At 36.9% G+C, this 24723-nt stretch overlaps 3 protein-coding genes and 1 pseudogene across 5 annotated transcripts; 3 read left to right on the forward strand and 1 right to left on the reverse strand.

The window, feature by feature from the left end:
* The first annotated feature begins 8571 nt into the window (after window positions 1–8571).
* LOC147294696 (uncharacterized) lies at window positions 8572–12233 on the forward strand. 2 transcript variants are annotated; one of them, XM_086233891.1, is made up of 2 exons: window positions 8572–8715; window positions 9283–12233. In XM_086233891.1, the coding sequence occupies exon 2, from the start codon at window positions 9314–9316 to the stop codon at window positions 11645–11647; it is 2334 nt and encodes a 777-aa protein (XP_086090017.1). In that variant the 5' UTR covers window positions 8572–8715; window positions 9283–9313; the 3' UTR covers window positions 11648–12233. The 2 variants fall into 2 exon arrangements, with proteins under 2 accessions (XP_086090017.1, XP_086090015.1); XM_086233889.1 differs by having other exon boundaries at window positions 9251–12232.
* Window positions 12234–15570: 3337 nt separating this feature from the next.
* Window positions 15571–17348, forward strand: LOC147294697 (uncharacterized; annotated as a pseudogene).
* Window positions 17349–18398: 1050 nt separating this feature from the next.
* On the forward strand, window positions 18399–19413 carry LOC147294698 (Ribosome associated membrane protein RAMP4). The gene is made up of 3 exons (XM_086233159.1): window positions 18399–18553; window positions 18769–18925; window positions 19157–19413. Exons 1-3 carry the CDS (start codon window positions 18551–18553, stop codon window positions 19201–19203), a joined length of 207 nt encoding a protein of 68 aa, XP_086089285.1. The 5' UTR covers window positions 18399–18550; the 3' UTR covers window positions 19204–19413.
* A 907-nt stretch (window positions 19414–20320) lies between these two features.
* Window positions 20321–23994, reverse strand: LCR (Galactose oxidase/kelch repeat superfamily protein). Of its 2 annotated transcripts, none has more exons than XM_086234512.1 (2): window positions 23732–23994; window positions 20321–21918 (listed from the first exon to the last, which is right to left on the reverse strand). In XM_086234512.1, the coding sequence occupies exons 1-2, from the start codon at window positions 23875–23877 to the stop codon at window positions 20676–20678; spliced, it is 1389 nt and encodes a 462-aa protein (XP_086090638.1). In that variant the 5' UTR covers window positions 23878–23994; the 3' UTR covers window positions 20321–20675. The 2 variants fall into 2 exon arrangements, with proteins under 2 accessions (XP_086090638.1, XP_086090639.1); XM_086234513.1 differs by having other exon boundaries at window positions 23642–23777.
* Between the last annotated feature and the right edge of the window lie 729 nt (window positions 23995–24723).

Consider the following 24723-nt stretch of genomic DNA (forward strand, 5'->3'; position numbering starts at 1 on the left):
ACCTAAGGTTAATAGCCTAATAGGGTGGGTGTCTTTTAGGCTTTTAGCCTTCTTTTTTATATGTAATTTGTTTACCATATAGGAAGCAACAAGAAACAAAAGTTGGACAAGGAAACAGGCAGGGAAGCAAATAAAAGCCAACTCCATGGGCAATATTGTCAACGAGGGGATAAGACGACAACAGGGGCAGAAGAGTAAATTTGTGAAAAAGCAGTGGCAAGTACGTAAGGGTACTTTAATCAAGGCTTGTCACGAAGTGATTAGGCCATCACTACTACCCACTTCCTTTTTTTGGGTACTCTGGGTGAGCTCTCTGTGACAGCGACCCTCCCACGTCAGCACACCGGTTCTGTAGCCTTAGCCAATCAGAGTGTCCAACATGGAATGCCCATAATGGCTTTGCTTGCTACGTGTCACCTGTGGGGAAGAGAAAATAAACGAGAGCATCTCTCTCCCACGTGTACCAAAGCCTCTCTGTGTTTGGTTTGGACAACCTTGTCGGGCTCTGCAACTCAGCATCGGGTTCGTGTAAGAAATATTAGGTCTACTATAATGTGAATCTGCCTCTTCATAATTATAATGTCTACTGTCTAGTATGCTATATTAGGTCGAAGCAAATTAGTATTGAAACGTACTACAGCTAATTCATACTCCATTTGTTAAGTGAACCAATAATTGAATTTTAATTATAATTTAATTAGTGTATTAAAATTATAATTTATATATGATTAACGATTTTGATTGATAATCTAACAATATATATACTCAATAAGATTCAATTTTTAATAAAAATATTTGATTACATGCGATTACTCATTACTACAATGTTATGTGTGTTATTAATTTTAAAAAAATATAAACTTTATTAAAAATATACGAACATATTAATATATCATTAGAAGTGGCACTATACATGTGTTATTATTGAAATTTTGTTTTTATTCAATAAGGAGTTAAGCATTATAGATATTAGAATTGGTAAACTACATAATTGTACTTTATGTATCATTAAGGAATCAAATTATAGGTATAATAATCATGGGCAAGGCAGTAGTCATTAGTTGCGGAAGGTATAATGTTGTTTTTCATTTGGCCAAGAAAGAAACCTAAAGCCCATGATGGTTTCCCAATATGGCAAAATGAGGGACTTTCATTTTCTAAATTAGTTAGAGACAGAGCTAGGGGGGTCTAATAGCGTATAAAATTATAAATGTCAAAGAGTCTAGTGAGGCCTTCCTCAAAATAGTACCAAAACCTACCAAACAGTGTCGCTGGAGATTAATTATAGCGAAAGCATGCTAATCTAATGCTTTTCAGGCATTAATTGTATCGTACAAATAATTAATAATAAGTCTCATGGTGTAAATAAATTTTCGGCACAGGCTAGCTGGACTACCATGTTCAGAATATGCACACAAATTAAGTACATTACGCTGCATATTTTACTGTAAGTTATTATACACCTCAATTAAATTTTGTTACAAAAAATTGTAATAATTTTTCATTCATAAATATTTGAGCAAATTTTACACATTTTTATTTAAACTGATATATGACAGTGTTTCTTTTGGTCTGAGATGTATTACATTATTTGATAAAAAATTTAATGAGCCAAAGAATATTCTTTGCTGGATATATCTACTAATTGTACGTACTTGCAAGGATAGATATAGTTTTGTCCATTAGAGGAAATTTCCATGGGAAATGCTGGGCCTTGGCCAGCTCAGTGTACTCCTCAAACCCTGTGCAGGACCTAACTAAGTCTTACGACTCTTACCCTTTTACTTAAAAAAAATAAAAAAATTGTCTTTCAAATATTCTATGCTGATATATATATATATAATTCACAATGATTCTGTACGAATATAATAGAAGAAATCAAATTAGTAATGATACATTATGTATAAAACAAATGTATAATCCACGGACAAGGAAACTAGCGTGCTAGTTTATTTCCTCATCTACGACCAAGCTGCCTCCTATAAATTTGGTGGCTGTCCAAGTCTCTTTTCTATGTTTCTCTTCATTTTTGTGCTGGTTAGGTATTTTTCAACTAGCAAAGTCCAAATGCTTGCAACATGGATTAGCATCACCATCACAAGCTATCATGCATATATTTGTCGGTTTGTCCCATCAAAAGGACATAAATACCCACCTCAACAAAAGTTTCATCATTTTTTTTTTCATCTTAAAATTAGTGTAAAGTTGTTAATACATGCATAAACGTCTATTTCATACATACCAATTAATAATTGTTGATCGTACACTTATATGTTAGTAATAAATTCTCCATCAAAATATAGAGAAATTTAAAATTTTTATCGTATTATTGGAAGAGAAAATAACCAGAAGAATTGATCAAAGAAATATTAGTAACGTATATATTTGAAGCTTCGATCAGCAAAGTGCCAAAGGCTAATTAATTGAGAGAGAGAGAGAGAGAGAGAGAGAGAGAGAGTTAGAAATTAATATAATATAGAGCTTGAAGAAGGTTTGTCCAAACCGAAAGCGTAATAAAATTGAAAGGGGGTTATCAACATACAAAGATGAAAGCTAAAAGACAAGACATGTTTCAATATCATCCCACCAAATTAAACCAAAATAATAAAACACACTTGGGTCACTCTCACAAGCTAGCTAGCTCCCCTTCATTCATTAACAAACAAACCACCCGTCAGAGATTACGGCATACCACCCGCCCACACCAGAACCCCGGCAGCTTTTTGAAAAAGACATAAAACGATGTCGTCAACTAAAACAGAATATATATATAAGTTATATAACCTTAATTAATTATAGTTTCCCTATGATTCTATTCTATGAAGCATCTCTTAAATTAATTAACTCTTAATTATTATATAGTTGTTTCGTTCTTGCAAGCCATGTCAGGGTGCTGGCTGCCACCAAGGACTATTAAAACTCTGCCCTACACGTGGCATGTTATTGACCGTTTAATTTTCGCAACTCCCAAAGGTCTGAAGTCTGATCCAATTAGGAAATGAGGCATGTGTGGGTTTAAGTCTTGAAACATTTCACTAATTGGACTATTCTAATTGAGATTATTGTTGGCGGTGGACCAACAAGCCCCATTTAGTGCCCTGTGCGATAGTGACGTGTCCAAATGCTCGCGGGTGGGAATTTGCCAAAGCTTTTTAGTTTTTGCTTTTCTAATTTGTTTCCAACCTAACAGCTCAACACGCTCGACAACCAAGAATCATTTCAAGAGAATTAATTTCACTACAAATGTATAGGTTTAAGTGTTTAACTAATTAAGCACACGTTTTGTTGAGTCTCATATTATGATTATGTGAGTATAGAAATATTATTCTCGCATGCACCATTAAAACAATAATGTGATTTAATTATTTATCCTTATTTTTGGTGACTCACATCCCAATAACCACACTAATCATAGGCCAATATTACTAAAGACATAACAATTAAACAGAATTGGATTCCCAACCCTTTGAGCTTGAAACGTGGAGTGGCCGATTGTTTTAATTAGCAACAAGAGAAAGAGAAAAAACAAATAGTACTAAGACACTGCAGAAGATGTGATTTTAGCATTAATTAATTATAATCCCAGAAATAACTATTTCATCAGTATACTACTATAGTGAGGTACAAGTGCCTCCAGGCACTAAAAGCACATGCAATTAAGAACCTGATGGATCATGCACTATTATTGCTGATTAATTAATTACTTGAAGAGTACGTAGTACTAGCTAGCTGAAACACATTAATTAGTTGGAGGCTTGAAGCTAGCTCACTCATTTAGTCATATATAGTGATGTCTTGGTACTTATGGTCTAATAGTTTTCTGGAATACTCGATCATAAACCGTTTTCAAAGAAAAGCAAAATGTTGTCCCCATGTGTACACCACAAATTATGTAGTTGATACTAGCTCTCCCATGCTACACGCCATCAGTTTCAATTCAGGCAAGTACTGCATGCAATTGCAAAAAGTTTCACTGCCATAAAATACAAGATCGAAAGCGCGCAATTCATCAGAAGAATGCTAACTACCTTCTTCAATTTACATTTCTCAATCTACATTCCCTAATCTATTTTTTAATATTTTTTCTTATTATTCTTATTAATTATGCAATATAATTTTATGATCAAAATCGTTCATTTTTTATATCATTTTTTAAAAATTATCTCTGCAAAAAATAATCAAATAAAAAATCAATTGGTCATATAATTGTTATCAAATAAACAGACGGTGAGTTAACTGTTACCAAAATTGTCTATTTATTTGATAACAGTTACATGACTAAATAATTTTCAATTTAGTTAATTTTGTATAGAGATAATCTTTAAAGAGTTATCTAAACAATAACTGATTTCGATCATGATAATATAGGGATCGATTAATGTCATTTTTCTCTCCAGACTATTACACTTGTATCAATTTGCTCCCCAGACTTCTAATTTGGAAAATTAAGAACCATGACTTTTTCAATTTTGCCAATTGAGGGTCTTTCGTCAATTTACACATTTTTCATCTTAAATGTCGGGAATGATCAACCAATTTAGCGAGAAATGAAGGAGAGAAAAATAATGCATGAGGAAAAAATGATAAGATCTAAATGGAAGAGACCATTTTGCCCTCAAAGATTTGGATGAAAAATGTGTAAATTGTAAGAAGAACCTCAATTGGCAAAATTGAAAAAGTTAGGGTCCTTAATTTTTCAAATTAGAAGTTTAAGGAGCAAACTAATACAAGTGTAATAGTCTAAGGAGCAAAATGATATTAATCTCTGATAATATATTGTAAAATGATTAAGATAAGAAAGAAGTTCGGAGGGAAATGTGAATTAGGAAAGGTGGTTAATTAGCACTCCTCATGTAGACAACATAGGAGTAGATCCGACCACCTACTGATTAACACACAATAAATGATAATTAGTAGGAAAGGAGGTTAGAGATTTCAAACGCAGGACCTCCAGTAACAAGAACTCTAATATGGAACTAAAAATTACCGAACCCCACAAATTTAAGAATCGGAATAGTGCGTACGTATGAAGCTAGCTAAAAGTGAGCAACAGCAATATGTGAATCCCCAAATTGGCAATGAGTTTAGTGAAAAGCAAATTAAGCAAGGCCCAATTAGAATATTGAAGTGTTGTTGGGAATGCATGGTAATTTGTATGGGTCCGCCAAGCACAAGCTGGTCACAATCTGCAGGCCGGGCAAAATGGGTGCTTCAATCATTGTAGTTTCGGCAAAAAAGAGAATAACACCAACTAGGATCAGAATTAAACTCCCACCTTCCATATCAAAATCATAGCATGCAACATGCAAATATTATCAGAACCTACCAGCCGGGGATGTGTACATGGAATTAATGTTAGAAATCCAACGACGGAGGATTAGCCAAGTGTTCAAGTTCATTGAAGAGTATATTCTGTGTGGAAATGCGCCAGCTTCATGGGCCCTAATTAAGTTCTCTGTATCAGCAAAAGTGCAAAACAGTGAGAGCAACTTTCCATCTCTCACCCAAATTGCTAGTCTCATCATTGACCATGATAGCAATCATCTGCAGTAAAAAATTGATCCTCAAGAATTGGAAGGCCAAATAAAATTTTCTTGTCGGTACAATGGCACCAATATGGGCCCAGCCGATAGTCTTGCGAAATCACTCAATCAGAGGGGAGTTTCATTAAGACAGAAAGGCCCAGCCCAATATCAAAGCCCATATTTGTTAGCCCATCAGAAACATCATCAATTTGTTCATCCTAGTCAACTTGCAACTCGTCATATTACAAACAACAGAAATCTACTTTGCTAATTTCAACATTACGTCAATGCGATAACATGATATTACTTAACAAATGAAAAATGGTTGGTTAGTGGAAAATGCAGATAGGGAAAGAATGCACCAACAAATGCAGATAGGGAAAGAATGCACCAAAAAATTGCAGAGAGGGAAATAATGCACCAAAAAACGCAGATAGGGAAAGAATGTACCAAAAGAAAAGTAGAATAGGGAAGAAATGAAACAAAAGAAAAGCAGAATAGGGAAATATATAATACCAAATAGGAGTTGTACGTGCATGGGATGCGAATACGCAAGAAAGTTTAACTGACGTAACTTCTTGGGCCTTGTACTGTGGGTTGTAAGTTGTGGATGAAGGCCCATAAATGAAATATTTGGGCCTATTAATCTGATATCAACCGGTACCTAACCAAGGAATCTATTGATTACTTTTGTCTTTAGAGCTGGGGTGGGAGGGTGGGAAACGTGATGGTCTTAAACATTTGCAAAAGCTATTTTGTCGAATCTGATCCCGAAACTCCATATTGTAATTACGTTTGCTAAACATGCAGTAGCTGCAGCAAACACGTGAGCCTTAATCTTCCTGCATGTTGCACACTAGGCTACTCTCTGGCTCATGTCAAGCGTCATCCTTGGTCTTCAAGTCAGTTATGTCTGTGATGTCATTGGCTCACTTCTCTTTTGGCTCAATGTGTTTTAAGAAACCATTCATCCGTTTTCTAAGGAACCTTTTTCGGGGTCGACCTTTGTCTCTTTGTTAGGGTTGGTTTCTCAATTTGCCTTATCTCATAACAGAGAGGTGCATGTTTGTGAAATTCCAAATCAGACCTTAAACACTTATACTGTAAATTTTAACACTAGTTTTATTTTAGGTTCAAAACATCTTAGATCCACGTACTACGTTAAAGTAAAATATATGATTGTTATTAGCGACAATTAATTAATAAAATATAAAAAATACATTATCCTCATTTTAGCGATAAGAAATTCATCAGATTGCCCCTCCTAGTTAATAATCACCACTAGTGTTATCTTCAAATTCCTATGGACCAATATCTTCTCTTTTTCTATACTATCTTTGGTTTCTAATTTAAGCACTTCATTAGAAAATTGAAGACTTGTTAAAAATATAAGAATTTTTTTTATTAATCACCAAATTACAAGGCTGAAGAACTATTGAATTATAAATTAAGAATAGTCAATACAAGAAACTGTGTTTAAAGTTTTTATAATTATCCCAAAAGCATTAGTCAATGCATATGTTTGATCTATAAGTTAACAGGTTAAATCAATATCTCATAGGTAATTCACCAAAACTAATAACAACATAGATATTGATAACCAATATCGACTTGATAGCTAGCTATATATGTATTTCAATCGTCTATATTTAATGTAAACAAGCTCATATGTACGTTATTACTAAAGTTAACAATTTATTAGATCTGATTAAACCAATCCATCCACAATATATTGGTTTGCTTCAACATTTCAAGTACTTTGATCTGCCCATTCTTAGTGAAGCATTAAAATTCAAAGTTAAAATTTGTTAATGACCCTTGGGTTTACAAGCACATCACCTTAATAGTCTGTCTAATCCATCCACCCACCTAATTTTCTAATATTCCATGCAAACAAAAAATTCAATATACTTGACTCAATCTCAATCTTATAGTTTTATAATACTAATAATCTTAAAATTTAACTATAATTTCCTTTTTAAGTAGAGCTGACGCGAACTATGGCCAACCACATGGCCATTGATCCCGTCTCGAAATGGGTCTTGCCCTAATTGGTATAGTGTTTCCATTAGTGATGTTGCCTTAATGAATATGAGGAAAAATTATAAGGTATAATCGATATATCGCTACGTAGTATAACCAATCTAACATGTAAGGTTATTATTGGACGATGTGTTTATATTAGTAGGGTATAGTATTGATAACATCCACTCATATTATAACATATACACTGGTTATACCACACATCAATGTATTGGTTATAGAGAATAATTTCTTCAATACAAGGCATTTACCTCGACCAATAGAGGAGTTTCCATGAAGTTCGGATTAGTATTACTATATCAGCCCTAGTTTATTTTTACTATAATTTCAAACTTATCTTTTAGGTAATTTTATAAAAAAACTCTAATGCCCACGCCTCTTTTTAGAGAGAAGAAGTGTCGATGTCAGTAACTTATTTAAGAAGAAAGTAACTTTTTTTTGTAAAATAAAACAAAATGCCTAACTTTTTTGAGTCTCTTTTGGATCAAATAGGCATCATGCATGCATGGTATTGGTTGCATAAGTTTAAGCGTCTTTAGGTCTTTGCAACCATGGGAAGTAAGTGTAGCCAAATATTTTTAATTTTTATTTTATTTCATGAATTAAAAAAAATTATTTGAAATACAAAATTTGAAAGAGTATAAAATTGTAATTTCACTAAAAAAAGTTATAATAGATAGGATGAACAAATTAAAGTGTCTAAATAAGACGGCTCTTATTGAGAATTTACACACACATCTACACACTAATAACATTTTTATATTTAAGTCATTGAGATTAACCTAGAAGGTAAAAAAGGGTGGGGTAATGTTTTAGGATTATGATAGCCTGATAGGTCACAAGAAATTTTTTTTTCCATATTTGCGAATTTATAACCCAATTCAAGAGTTAAAAGTTAACCATGGTTAGGGTGAGAAAAGAGTTGGGTTTAGGGAAGGCATGCCCTTGTGGTATTTTATAAATTACCAATTGGGATACCTGTCTAGGCCGTGAGAAGTGTTTTTTGACAGAAGGTCCAGTTTTGGGGATTTTGTAGATTTGGGGTAGAAAAGAGGGGCAAAAACAAGAAAAAAACTGGTGAAGGAGGTCTGTCCATGGTGGCTCTCTGCGATTCAAACTCCTGAGCCAGCACAGCTCTTATAAAAAGGTAATTAAACCCATCTCTGAATCTGGGTTTTACTTGAATTTAGTGCTGTTCATTTACTGATCACTGATTCTAGGGATCATTTCCGACTTCTAAGTATTGATATCAATGTCTTTCGTTTAAAATTTCGTTTTCTGAAGCTGAATTGTAACTGATTAAGGTAGATCCATGGATATGCAATTTCATGTCTCTGATTTTGGTTATACCCTCTTACTTTCAATAATTTTGTTTCTCTGCTGTTTTGTGCTGCTTATCTGTTTGAGCAAATTACCAACTCAGTGGTAATTTTGTCGCTCAGAGCAAGAATAGATTCCCATATATTCGAGAAATGTGTCTTAATGAATACTTTGGTTATTATCGTGGTTTACATAGGGGGAATGATGGTCTAGAAACACCTTTGATTTTTGAATTTGACTTGACTTATTCGTTTTAATTCGAGTTTGATACATCTTGGTATGCACTTGTAGGTGTACATTTATGATTGCATGCAACTTTGATGGGAATTTTCTAACTGATATTTTTCTATCTGAATTATAAGGTGGCTGAATTGATAGAGCATTGTTGTAACAGTAAAGAGTGGACAGGAAGATAGTCTCGGAGTATGGAGTGCAATAAAGATGAGGCCAACAGGGCAAAAGAGATTGCAGAGAAGAAGTTCACTGCAAAGGATATCATGGGGGCAAAGAAATTTGCTTTGAAGGCTCAAAATTTGTTTCCTGGGCTTGAGGGCATTCCCCAAATGTTGGCAACACTTGATGTATATATTTCTGCAGAGAACAAAATAAGCGGTGAAGCTGATTGGTATGGGATACTTGGTGTGGATCCAAAAGCAGATGACGAGACAGTGAGGAAGCAGTACAGGAAACTAGCTCTTACGCTTCACCCTGATAAAAACAAGTCTATAGGAGCTGATGGAGCATTTAAGCTACTTTCAGAGGCATGGAGTTTGTTGTCTGATAAAGCTAAGAGATTAGCTTATGACCAGAAGAGGAATGTAAAAGTACACCAAAAAGTTTCAACTAAAAGTGGGGGTTCGCAGGCATCTCCAGGGGCCAACGGTTTTTACAATTTCACAAAAAGTACAACATCCAGTGCAAAGGCTCAGAAGGGCACCACACGGGCGGCTCGCACTTCTACTCCTGCTACATCTTCAAAACCAAAACCCAGTACCTTTTGGACTGTGTGTCACAAATGTAAGATGCAGTACGAGTATCTACGAGTTTACCTAAATCACAATCTTCTTTGCCCCAATTGCCACGAAGCATTTTTGGCAACAGAGATTCCCCCACCACCAACAAATGGCTCCAGGTCATCCTCTTCTTTAAACTCATCACAGCAGCGGCAGAACTCAAATCATGAGACTGCTACTAAAAACACATCCAATACAGGAAGGAGTGGTGCAGCCTCTGCAAATGTAGGAACTGCAGGTTTCAGGAGTTCTGAATCGTATAATCACAATAGCTTCCAGTGGGGCCCATTCTCAAAAGCAACTGGTGCTTCTACGGCTGCTCAAGCTGCAAGCGTGGTTCAGCAGGCGTATGAGAAAGCAAAAAGAGAGCGTGAGGAGGCACAAGCAGCAACAAAAAGGGAGGAGGCCTTGCGGAGGAAGCTTCAAGCCTCCAAGAAGGTGAGTGGTGCTTCATCTACAGGGTACCCTAATGCTGCAAAGAAAAGAAGATGTATCTCTGATGAACTTGCAAGGGATGCTACAAGTCAAATGGGTGGAGGAGCTGGAGGAACTACTTTTTCTGGATCTAAGCAGGCTAGTTTTGAATCAGGTAGGGTTAATGGAATCACCAAGCCCAGTATCACAAGGGATATCTCTGTGCTTGAAAATCAGAATATACTAATGGAGAAGGCAAGGAAGGAAATTTGCACAAAACTGAATGAATGGAAGTCATCTACTGTAGTGAAAACTGCAGTCAAGGAGGCAAATGTGAGTGAGAAGGAAAATCAGTCTGGTAAACCAGTGGATACAAAGAATGGCGCTAGTGACAGGAAACATTCTGGCACTTCTGGTGCCAAATCCGATGCAGAAACCTTGGAGTCAATGTCAATAATTGTTCCCGACCCTGATTTTCATGATTTTGACAGGGATCGAACAGAGGAGTCATTTGGAGATAATCAGGTCTGGGCTGCATATGATGGAGATGATGGAATGCCTCGATATTATGCCATAATTCACAGTGTGATTTCTTTAAATCCATTCACAGTGCGGATCAGTTGGCTTAATGCAAAAACAAATAGCGAATTGGGTCCTCTGAACTGGGTTTCTTCTGGTTTCACAAAAACATGTGGTGATTTCAGAGTAGGCAGATATGAAATCAATAAATCACTCAATTCCTTTTCACACAAAGTTCGGTGGACAAAAGGTGCACGCGGGACTATTTGTATTTATCCCAGGAAGGGTGATGTTTGGGCTCTCTATAGGAATTGGTCCCCCGACTGGAATGAATTGACACCAGATGAAGTAATACATGAGTATGACATGGTGGAAGTGCTGGAAGACTACAATGAAGTTCTAGGTGTAATTGTTACTCCCCTGGTGAAAGTGGCCGGTTTCAAGACATTGTTTCGCCGACATTTGGATCCCAGAGAGGTCCGGAGGATTCCAAGGGAAGAGATGTTTCGATTCTCTCATCATGTCCCTTCATACTTGCATACGGGTCAAGAAGCTGAAAAGGGTTGTCGGGAGCTGGATCCCGCAGCTACTCCGTTGGATCTTCTTCGGGTAATAACTGATGTTAAAAAAGAAGAGACTACTGAGAATGATGAAATAGTTAAGGAAGTAAATGTATTGGGTGGTGTTGAAAATTCTAATGACATCGAGATGACAGAGAATTCCAGTGCAGTTAGGGAAGAAGAGAAAGGGAATCCCAAAATCACTCAGATAATGGAAGTTGTGGCGGATGCTTCAGAAAACCAAGTTTGTTGAGTTCTTGATTACATGATTTGACAGTGATAGAGTTTATGGACTTGGTTTAAGATTGGATCAAAAGTGATTCATTATCTTTTAGCATCCATGTAATGTTTTGGGCTGTGAAATATGACCTGAAGTTATGTGGGAAATTCCTTATAGTAATCCTAACCTTACATTATCTGCAGCATGGAGATAGTTTAAAAGGTGGACTTTTCATTTTTCCTGGGAGTTCAAGCAGCTAAAAGTTTGAAGATCCCTTTACTGCAGCTCAATCCAATTGGGGCTTCTTTCAAGGATTTAGAAGGTGAAAGCTACATAATTTACACACCCTCTTCCAACAGCCATTTTATTCTTTGAAGAATATCTCCTTATTGGCTGTCCATGAGCTGATGCTCCTTTTCCTTGATGTAGTGTTACCTGCTCAATTTTCTTGTTTTTTTATATCCAAATGCTTAGAAACTGCATGATCTTACTTATTTTTCTGTAAAATTGTACTGTTCTTAGTTCTGATCAATGATCAAATAGTAGTTCAGCTGATAACCATGTGATTTTAGTTCATGTGTGATGATTTCTGATTTCTTCTGTTTCTCTTTTGTTTGGAAAATCTTTTCCAACTACACAGACTACTTTCCAATGTCCACATTATTATCATTTCTCTTCCTTCTTTTTATGCTCTGCCTACTGGTCGTTTAATTGATGCTGTCTTAGTTGCTGGAGGTTACTGGTGAGACTTGGTTTACACGACATTTCAGTTCAAAGCTAAAGAAGGTAACGCCTTCTTCCAGCTACTCACATTCCAATCGTGCTGTGGACTGTTACATCTTTTTGGTTGCGTAGATTATTTTATGTTGCATATTTTCAGTTTTAGTGATTCTGAGTTCTATGACATCTTCCACACCCATTTGTTATGTATGAGATATACAACCCTATAGTTTTGATCACTTGCTTGACCATGAACACTCATGATCATCAACCATTATATCAAATTCCAATGCTTGGCATTCAGATTTAGTTTAAATCCCAATAAAGTCTTTTACTATTTGAATATAAGGCCAAATATAGGAGTTTGATCCAGCCGTAGTTGACTACCAAAATCCTTAGTCCATGGTGACCAAGAAAACAAAGACTGCAACCCTATTCCACCTATACATCAGTGAGCGATTATAGTTCAACTATAAGGCTTATGGTATCTTCAATTTATTTACTTTTGTTATTTATCAAACAGAGAAATTTTTATTACTTTTGTTAAGTCGCCTCTATGGCATGAGCCCATACGGCTGACCTTCAATTTGGCCCAAGTCCAGTATAGACCAGAACGGCAGAGAGCTATCATATTCTCTCGATCTCAGACCACAGTTGACCAGTTGATATAAAAAACTCAGATTTTTATCAGCATATGAAGTATTATTTGATCATCAATGTGACTCGCAGTCTTTTAAATCACGCAATATACTATCAAGTTTTGGTATACATCGATGCTGTACTCAATTATAGACCCGTTAATTTTTTTGTTAAATTTAATCAAGTTTTTCTCAAGGGGCTTTTTTGTCAAATGAACACCATCTTTCTCTCAACTTTCTATTCTCTCCTCGCCCTCTCCTTGTCACCTCCCTCACATTCTCTCTCCCTTGCAACAAACCAAAAGAGCTCCATTACTAAACCCTATTAAGAAGGCAATTTTTGTTTTGATTTTATCCAAACAGAGAAGTAATATTGGTCTATATGAAAAATTCCTTACAGAAAAAAAGAAATAAATTCTCATTCTTAATACCATGTATTTGTGAGCTGAAAAATGAGCTGAATTGAGAGATAATGATTCTTACCTTAAAAATCATGCACAAAATAAAATTTTGCAATAATGAAAGGTATGGTTAAGATCCGTACCTTAATGGGGTTCATGACTGAATTTGGAGCTGGAGTTAACAATCATAGCGACTTAGAGGTTACAAGGAACACATGATCCCTGCATTATTGTGCCTAACGATTGAACTGATTTGCATATTCCCATCACTTGATGCGTATCTCTCTATGACTACCCTGAAAGAATCCCTAATTTTCCGATTGAACATCAAAAATATCTCGCTATCAATCTTATTTAACAACGAGACACAAGAGACAAATAAAGATAAAAAGATAGTAGTAGAGTGTGTAGCTAGAAGCGTTTGAACATCCGAAAGGATTTTAAGATTTGGAAAGAGAAATGTAGAGAAAGAAAGGGAAAGAGAGGGTGCCGAGGAGAGTGGGCGGAGACAACGAGAATAAAGAATGGAGAGAATTAGGGTGTTCACCGACAATAATGTCTCTAGAAAACGGTTACGTGTGCTCATGTGATCAAATTTAAAGGAAAATCGGACAGGTTTGACATCAAATATCACGTGATTTCAATTTTTTTCTTATAAATACCATATAAGCGGTTACGTGTGTTCACGCGATCAAATTTAAAAGAAAATTGGACAGATTTGGCATCAAGTATCACGTGATTTTATTTCACTTTTTTATTTTATTTTTTTTGCCTTGTAACACCATGTAATAAAAATTCATACAACCAAGTGCTCTAGAATTTGTAGTGGATCTCAATCCCACAAAACTAAGTTTCATGTTTAACTAGCAAAAGAAGATTATGATTGTCAAATCATGTCGTTCCATTTTTATGTCATGTTACTTTGAGTTCGCATTAAATAGAGCCAATCCTATCCCCACTTATTTGAATAATCATGTCAATGACTTCATACAAATATAACATTTTTACTAATTACATTGTATTAATTAACATATATAGAGATAGAGTGATTGAATTGGTGAATCAACAACTTGGATATGACCTCTAAACCAAACTTTGTACTCATACACTTGTAAAAAAAAAAAAAAGTAATATAGTGTTACAAAAATTCAATACCATTAATGATGGCTATTATTTTCAGTTAATTTTAAAGGGGTTAAAATTGTAATAAAATTGTTTAAAAGATGGATGAGATGAGTAGTTGGTGAAATAATGTTACTCCCAAAATTGCAATAATTGCAAATTGCAAAATTCAAACCCAATTCAAAACGTTTAATAAATTAACCATGGTTAGGGGTGAGATAAACAAATGTTGGGTTAGGGTTAAGCCTTGAAGAATATTACTTTCAGAACAAGGAAGGCCCATGTCCTTGTGCTATTTGGGATACCTGTCTAGGTTGTGAGAAGTTTTTTGAGAATTGATCCAGTTTTGGGGATTTTTTAGAATTGGGTTAGAAAAGAGGGGCCGAAATAATAAAGAAACTGGTGAAGGAGGTCTGTCCATGGTGGCTCTCTGCGATTCAAATTCCTCAGCCAACACAGCTCGTACGATAAGGTGATTAAACCCGTCTTAGAATGTGGGTTTTACTAAACTTTAGTGTTTACTCATATCCTGATCACTGATTTAGGGATTCATTTTCGACTTTGAGTATCAATTAATCTAAAAATTTCATTTTTTGAAGCTGAATTAGTGAATTATAACTGATTAACATAGGTCTAAGGATGATATTTCAATTCTCTGATTTAGGTTATACTTTAAATTTAATTAATTTTGTTTCTCTATTACTGTTTGAGCTAATTTCAAGCTCAGTGGTCATTTTTAAGGCTCAGAGCAAGAAGAGACTCTATATCTTCGAGAAATGTGTTTGAATGAATATTTGGTTATATTGTGGTTGCATGGTGGGAATGGTAGTCTAGAAAAAGTTTTGCTTTTTAAATTTTATTCACTCATTCGTTCTGTTAATTCAATTTGATACATTTTGCTATGCATTCACTGTTGTATATTTATGTTTGGATGCAACTTTCATGGTAATTTTCTAACTGAATTTTTTTTTTTTTGTTGGTGTGTCTAGTAGAGTTTGTACTGCTAGAGCAAGATATCTCTAGAAGAATGAGAAATCCCGGAATTCGTGGAGTTGAATACAAGGTGGCTGAATTGTTAGAGCAAGTGACAACATTGTTGTAACAATACGATAAAGAGTAGACAAGAAGCTAGTCTAGGAATATGGAGTGCAATAAAGATGAAGCCAACAGGGCAAAAGATATTGCGGAGAAGAAGTTCACTGCAAAGGATATTATGGGGGCAAAGAAATTTGCTTTAAAGGCTCAGAATTTGTTTCCAGGGCTTGAGGGGGTTCCCCAAATGTTGGCGACACTCGATGTATATATTTCTGCAGAGAACAAAATAAATGGGGAAGCTGATTGGTATGGGATACTTGGCGTGGATCGGAAGGCAGATGATGAAACAGTGAGGAAACAGTTTAGGAAACTAGCTCTTATGCTTCACCCTGATAAGAACAATTCTATAGGAGCTGATGGAGCATTTAAGCTAATTTCTGAGGCATGGAGTTTGTTGTCTGATAAAGCTAAGAGAGTAGCATATGACCAGAAGAGGTATGCGAAAGTACACCAAAAAGTTTCGACTACAAGTGGGGTTTCACAGGCATCTCCAGGGGCTAATGGATTTTACAATTTCACAAAAAGCACAACATCCAGTGCAAAGGGTCAGAAGGGTACCACACAAGCAGGTAGCTCTTCAGCTCCTGCTTCGTCTCATAAACCAAAACCCAGTACCTTCTGGACTGTGTGCCATAAATGCAAGACGCACTATGAGTATCTCAGAGTTTATGTTAATCATAACCTTCTTTGCCCCAAATGTGGTCAAGCATTTTTTGCAATAGAAGTAGTTCCACCACCTACAAATGGCTTTAAGTCATCCAGCCCGTTGAATTCATCACAGCAGTGACAGAATTCAAATCATCAAACAGCTTATATAAACACATTTAATACAGGAAGTAGTAGTGCAGCCTCTGCAAATGTAGGAGCTGCAGGTTTCAACAGTCTTAATTCATATGACCAAAACAACTTCCAGTGGGGTTCATTCTCGAGAGCTGCTGGTGCTTCTACAGCTGCCCAAGCTGCAAAGCGTGGCTCAGCAGGCATATGAGAAAGTGAAGAGAGAGCGCGTGAGGAGGCACAAGTGGCAACTAATGCTGCAAAGAGAAGATGCATGACAGATGATGTTGGTTTGAGCAGCTATGAAAAGGATGTCACAAATCAAATGGGTTGGGGAGCTGGAGTGGCTAATTTCACCACGTTTAAGCAGGCTAATTTTACATCATGTAGGGTCAATGGAATCACCAAGCCCAGTATCACAAGTGATATCTCCCTGCTTGGAATTCACAATATACTAATGGAGAAGCTGTAGCCAAACTTCAACCAAGGAGGTTGGGAATGGGAATGAGAGAGAAATCTTTGGGACACATTGATGTGTCTCTTGGTTTAAACAAGTCTACCAGTTGATACAAAGAATAGCACTTGTGAATTGTGACAGGAAACATTCTGGCCCTAATGGTGCCACCTTGGATGCAGACAGCTTGGAAACAATGTCAATAAATGTTCCTGATCCAAATTTTCATGATTTTGACAAGGATCGAGCAGAGGAGTCTTTTGGAGATAATCGGGTCTGGGCTGCATATGATGAGGATGATGGGATGCCTCGAAACTATGCCATAATTCATAAGGTGATTTCTTTAAGTCCATTCACAATGCGGATCAGTTGGCTCAATTCAAAAACTAATAGCAAATTAGGCCCTCTGGATTGGGTTTCTTCTGGTTTCTCCAAAATATGCGGGGACATGCAGCATCTATTCCGTTTAAACTTGTTCAGGTAATAACTGATGTTAAAGATGAAGAGATCACAGAGACTGATGAGAAAGTTAAAGATGTAAATAGGGTGGATGATGTTGAAACTGTTAGTGACATATGGAGAAGAGAGTTCCAAAATCGCTTAAAAAATAGAAATTTGAAGGATACTAAAAAAACAAAGCAAGATGAAAGAGTGGAGCAAGCTTCAACAAACCAAGTTGGCTGAGTTTTGGGTTACATTATTTGACATAGATTGAAATTATTGACTTGGTTTTCCATTGGACCAAAAGTGATTTCATTTTTTTTTGAGCATTCATGTCCCAATAATGTTGGGGCTACACATTCATCTGTAAAATGTTACCTTTGGTACTTGGTAGTTCTGATTAGTGATCAAATAGTAGTTGACACATAACAGTTTGATTTTTGTTCAAGTGACTGATACTGTGGATCAGTATCATTGTCCCCATGTCTTGAAAAAATACTCATCACTTCTGACTTCTTTTTTTCTTTTCAATTCTTTTCCTCCCAAAGTATACAAGACTACTTTACAGTTCCCGCATTATTATCATTTCTCTCCCTCGTTTTTATTCTCTGCCGAATAACCAAAGGATGAAACTGTAATTTTCATTTTAAGTTCGTGGGCTGAATTGTGCCGGCCCAAGCCCAGCACGCATCCTCTGATGATGACAACATAATATGCAATGTACACACAGTAGCGTGACCTTGCCAACAATTCCATCCATTGTTTATGAATCTGTTGGGATCCGACTCTGACTTACAAAATACGACAAAAATGAAATCTTGGATCTGAATATCTGATTTTAATATTTACCTTTTTCTTTTTTTGCTTTTGTTCTGAGAATTTTTAATGTTGAAACAGTCACACCAGGTGGATAATCCAAAAGAAACAAACTTCTGGAAGCGGGACCCAGTCGTTCTAACTTCTACGCGCTCGTTTTTGGTCTCCCTGTTCCACGTAGATTCAAAGAGCCACGCACACGGTCCTTCCAATAAGGAAGTGACGCGTGTCCAGGACTACGTGGTCCGGCCAATGGCTATGGAAGGCTGTAGAGTCCGTGACGCAGGGGTCGGGGACGCGATCATTAAATTAGCTAAATCAAATTCAAAGGTGAAAACACAAGCGGAGGTGTTTTGTGAGTCGTGAGAGAGAAAAAAAAAGAAAAAAAGGGCGAGAGTTGGAACTCGCCTGCAACAAAAGGAAGGGGAAGAAAGCCCAAATTACCTGCGACGCACTTGATCTCCCCGTAACAATGGTAAGTTTAGCTCTCACGTCTCGTGTTTGATTGTTTCTCAATCTCATTAATCAGATCTGTAATTTTAGATCAAGTAATTTGGGTTTTGTCTAAAGGCGTATGCTTTGATTCAGATCTGTAATAATATGAAGATGGTGAACTATTTAGTTTAAATTGATGGAAAGGGTTTTGGTAGATCTGAAATTGGGATGTATATGTGTATTGGGTTTTTGCAGACAACATCGAGGCGTTTGGCTGATAGGAAGGTGGAGAGGTTTGAGAAGAACATAATGAAGAGAGGTGCGGTCCCTGAGACAACCGCCAAGAAGGCCAAGGATTACCCTGTTGGCCCTATTCTCCTTGGCTTCTTCATCTTTGTTGTCATCGGCTCATGTAACCATCTAATTGCTTATTCAATTTTAAAATTAACATATCTCAATCTTTCTGATAATTGAGTTGTGTGTATCATTTTTTATCAAATTGAAACCCATTTCATTTGGCAATGCTCATGTCAACAACTTGTGCCATTGCTTTGAAATATGCACTGCATTGCATATTTGCATGCAATGGGTTTTTGTGGTTTTTTTGTTTGTGATCTGACTTTTCTCTTTTGTGGGTCAACAGCTCTGTTTCAGATAATCAGGACTGCTACAAGCGGAGGCATGGCCTAAATGAACTGCTGCTGCTGCTGCTTTGAGTTGTGAGAGATGCCATCGGATCGCATCAACTTGTCGTGTCATTTACTGTTTTTCTTTTTGATGGCCAGTAGGAAACTGATATACATGTGAACTGATGTAGTAAGTACTAAGTAACAACAATTGTTTCTATCTTGTGAAGAAGAGCAAACAAGTTTGAATAAAACAACCCCTTCCTATGCTCTATTTAAATTCTACTCTTTCATTAAGCAATGGCAGTTCATATAACCCAAGTGACCTGCACAATTAGCTTCAATGGGGGCAGTCAGTGTAGGTCGTTTTATGCCTGAGGTGTTGGGCAAAAATTCCATTATGGGGCAGTCAAATATATTCTCTCTTATTATATCTATTCATCATGTGATGATTGTGATCTCGTGATGGATGATTGTGAAATGTGAATGGAGGTCGTATTCATCTGAGGGATGTTCAATTTTTAGGTGATGAATAGATATAAGAGAGATCATGTGATGGCTGATTGTCAAGGGTGTTGCGTACATTCTGTCCCTCAATTTTGGCATGGCTCTAGGTTTCTACTTAGATTTCATTGGATTTTAAGTCCAATGAAATCTAGGTGTTCCTAATTTAGATTTTAATGGATTCCAATGAAATTTAAGTATTCCCAACTTAAATTTTAATGGATTTTAATGAAATTCATGTATCTTCAAAAAATCGGATTTCATTAAGTGAAGAATTTTAATGCATTTTTTACACATAGCAAATTCTATGAGAATTCTACCTAATTTTTTTGAATTTTGATGAATTCTATAAATTTTAAAATTCATTAAACTTCTTTTAAATCTAAGTTGGGAACACCTCCTTAGAGATAGTTTGAGGTTTTCCGAGAATAACGCATTTCTCACAAAAGAATATCAACATCTATAATATATCCACCGAGCTGCGTTACAAGCCTATCACTCAGACAAATGAAGTATAATATATGACTTCATACGTATGTTGAATAACAATTAGCAGCTACCTGCCGGACACAGCCGTACTGAAAAACATTTCTCATAAATACACCTGCAAAGTGCAAACAATCAATTTATATATAAGTAGACGATTTATTTCAGATTACCCAACAACAAACACAATGTGAGAGCGCCTCATCCAACTGACTGAAAAATAGGCATTCTAACTTGTCCTCAGAATTCAAAGCATTTTTCAAGTTTGTACACAAAAGAGAGAAACTCCGAACATTACAGAGGACCCACGGTATTGTCTACATTTAAAACAAACAATGAAGATTGGCTAGCAACAAGTTGGCAGTGAAAGCTTGCAACCAACCATATAACCAATAATAGTGAATGAAAATACCCATCCTTGACATGCTGAAGCTCACCCGAAACACAGAAAGCTGATTCAGGCCACAGCAGTCAGGCATGGATGAAGCGCAGTGCCACATGCAATCTATTGCTGCTTCCTCCCATGTGGCACCATGCAACTAGGAATCAAGCCACAGCAGTCAGGCATGGATGAAATGCAGTGCCACATGCAATCCATTGCCGCTTCCTCCCATGTGGCACCACGCAACTAGGAACCTTCAGCCATTCCCTGCTTGAGACATTGTATGTAACCAGTCGGTTCATTTGTCTTGACCTCAAGGACAGCATGAGTAAGCCTTTGTTACCCAGGCAAGTCATCCTAACGTGCTTTCCATAAAACTCTAAGCACCATATGTTTGGCATTCTGTCAACCTCCTTCCACAAAAGTGTCATTTTCTGCAGCTCCCAAATGCACACGCATGTGGCAGCATTCTTTGTCAACAATCCCACTAGCATGATCCGGCCTCCACATTCAGCAAGTGTGTGGTCAGTCAGATGCAGCGGGGCAGGAATTATAAACTGCTTCCAAATCCCAGTGACCATATCATATGACACAATCCCCTCAGGGTCTGAACGCATGAAGTAAAGCGTGCCACCAATTGAAACAGCCTGTGACCGAAAATTCAGTGATAGTGGCAGCTTGATACTTGATGGCATGCTTCCTGGACGGGTCCAAGAGTTCCTCACTGAGTCATAAACTTCATACTCACCATCACAACCCACCCGCAGGATCTTGTAGCCCCCACTGGTTGAACTCCCATTCAGAGTCATCCCCACAGCAACACGAGACCAGACCTTAACTGACCTGGCTGGCAACTCTTTAAAAGATTGATTCAGAGGGTTGCACACATAGAAGTTCCTATTACCAATATCAAGAAAACACACTAGGCCACCTGCTGAAGCCACTGGCAAAACAATCAACTTTGTTGGAAGAGAAGAAATGGTGGGATGGTGCCACTTCTTCAAGGAAGGGTCATACATGGCCCCAGAATTCACGTTTTCATGAGTGATGGTGTAAAACCATGGATTAGCTTTTGGCACCTCTGCACAATGCTGAGAGAAACTTTCAGAATCCAGCAAGGAATTCCACTTCCTGCAAACAGAACGAAAACGGAAAAATGTGGCAATAGGAAGCCTTGCAATGACAGCTTCATAAAGGTCTTCCGGGAAATCTTTCCAAATATGTTGTTCCATAGGCTCAGTGGTATTGGTGGTTCCAGATGATTTACCCCGGGATCGTTCCTTACGAGATCTCTTGGTAGGAGGAGGCTTGCAAGGTTCCAACATCTTGAAACTTCCAGATTTTCCAGCTGCCATCACAAAACTGTAGTAATCATCTGCAGAGCTGTCATCAACATTGAGGGGGCACCTGCAAAAAAGTAACCAAAAGTTAATTATGTGCTCCCTATTTGAGGAACTTTACTGCACTTACTGTGAAAGCAAGGAATAAGCAAAAACAGGGGAGAAATAAAAAGGGAAAAGAAATACTGAAAGGTACACACGAGATATTATAACGAGTTCTGGACCATCGAGTTTAAACATATCAATTTAAACCAATCCTATAAAAAAAAATAAGAATAATAATAAACCAATCTAGGAGACCATTATTACAAGGGTAATATCTAAGGTTTTATCAATTTCTTTTTTTAAAGAATTACTTCAAGTCATTCTTGCTGCAAAACAGGCCAAAGAATTTATAACATTCTTCAGGTCCCCAGTTAGCTATGATGTGGCACATATTATCGATTTTTCATCAATGCTACGGGAGCCTTGGAAAAGAACTTCATTTAGCCTTAAATATTAGTTTAAGGAATTTCCAATGACATCTGAAAAAAAAAAAAGTAAGCTAATACTAGAGCAAGGAGTTGACAAGAAATGAAAGATAAACTAATTATAAGATCCTAACTTGAAGAGAAAGGGAGTATCATGGAAGTAGCTGTAGGAAAGAGCTACGACACTAAGATTTTGAAGGTTCCACCCACCCCAAGGAAACTGAAATCAAACACCAAGCATAAATTCCAGTAACTTTCGATGAAGAACAGACATGAAGTGAACAAACTGGGAGACATGTGAACACATGACATTAACATTTCGTACTTTGAATTATACAATTTTAAGAAATGATGCTTCCCCTCTTGTGGGGTTCTCTTGTACTAGAAGCTAAACTTTACACACTTTGAGATTACATTATTTATGACAAGATCATAACGAGGAACATATCACTGGAGGCATAAATCCAAGTTAACCCAGTTTACCAGTAAACCAACCAACATATATACCGCAAAATCAAACGGCTACACAGAACAAAAAGAGAAGATGCTCATTTTCTGCAGAATACATAGGTGAGCCATGGTACTACAAATTCTATAAGGAGAAGGTGTGGGCAGTTTATTAAGCACTAAAAATGAGGCCGAGCATATACAGGTACAGGTTGACGTGTCAACGCATTATATGTGAACATATAGGGAAACAAAAAGTGAAGTTTATATACCATATTTTATCAGAAACTAATCGTTTTACCCAATGTAATGAAAATCACATACCAATCAGCCCAACTTAGCATAATCAACTCAAGCAAGATTGCTTAGTTGGTGGTCTATCTTTCTAAAATCCCCTCTTCCAACTTTTCATTCATCTATCATGCATGCTTACTCCATATCAAATAGGTTCAGACTTCGTGACCCTATCTAAGAACAACATCGAAACCCAACCCCAGCTGGACGGTTATGAAAACAAAACCAAACAAGAAAACCGAAATAAATATCAAATATTTGCACAATTAATTTCTAAATACTAAATAGTTAGGTAAAGATCATCGATTTTGTACCAAAGAAATAAGGTAAACATAAAATTTGTATTGTACATGGAACAAAAAGCACATATTGAATAACAAAATCCCAAAATTAAAACCCAACTTCAACAATGGCATGCTATTTCCTCGAAAGCAATCGAACCCAATTTCTCAATCCCAAATGGCAACACAGCAAACAAAGCAAAGCAACCAAACCCAGCAAGAAAAACAAAGAAAGGCATGTAATTTACAATTAGAGAAGAAATCAGTGAAGCAAGCAAGCAGAAGAAAATCAGAATACCTAAGCAGGAAATGAAAGAAGGAGTAATTGGTGGAAAGAAAGGATTTTCAGAAGGTGAGAGAGATCCACAACAACAAGATAGTGAGAGACCTGGGTTGCTGGTGAGAGTGGTGGAGGAGAGGAAGCTGAAGCGAAGCTTGAAGATGATGATGGTAATGAGGAGGGTGAGAGCCGTAGACTTCGACGAGCTCCTGAAGCTGACCGATGAGCTGCCTCAGCATGGCCAGCCCTTCCATGCCCCTCTCGCAATTACCGACCCAATGTCCCAAAACCAAAATTAAACCAAACCCAGAAATTATTTTCAAAACTAAATAACATCCTCAGACCAGAGCCCCTCGTAAGGCTCCATACCCCCCAAACCAACCCAACCCAACCCAACCTCTACTCCCTGTCTCTCTCTCTCTCTCACTCTAATTACATTGCCCACTCTCCTTTTGCCACGTTAGCAGGCCCATGCCATTAGCTTGTACACGCTCATTATTTTCACTCCCCTTCCTGAATCTTGATATTTACAGGAATATAAAAATCTTCTAATTTTCCGACTTTGCCCTTGTCCTTGCCCATGGTTCATTTCCTCCAACTCGGTATGCGTATGCCATACTAGAGTTTGAAACCAGAGGTACAAAGGTAAATTCACAATTTATGATTCTTTTGCAATTAAAAAGCTGAAGAATATTTACTTATTTATTTTTAGTGGATTTTCAAAATCCACGTGTGTGAACGCGAGGTTATAACTTGATAATGGGGAAGAAGACAGGGAAAAAGAGCCTTTGGTAGCTTTTAGAAGATCAACGGCTGTGGTTAGATCTGTGGAGGCTCTTTCTTTCTTGTCCTTGTTCCACGCACACGGCATGATTGCCAGCAGCACTTTTCCCATAAATATTTTTGTTGGTTAGATTTACGGAAGTACCTACTCCTTTGATTCCTTTTTTCGGTCTCTCTCACTGCTCATTTGGCATAAGTGCCCTCGGCTGGTATTTGTACACTTTTTTTTTTTATACACTTTTTTTTAAATAAAAAACTAAAGCAAAAAGTCCAACACACCCCTCCTTCCTTCCCTCACCCAACTCAGACCAACATAC

The sequence above is a fragment of the Dryas octopetala genome, chromosome 2, assembly GCF_963921425.1.
Source record: "Dryas octopetala chromosome 2, drDryOcto1.1, whole genome shotgun sequence".
Taxonomy (NCBI): Eukaryota; Viridiplantae; Streptophyta; class Magnoliopsida; order Rosales; family Rosaceae; genus Dryas; species Dryas octopetala.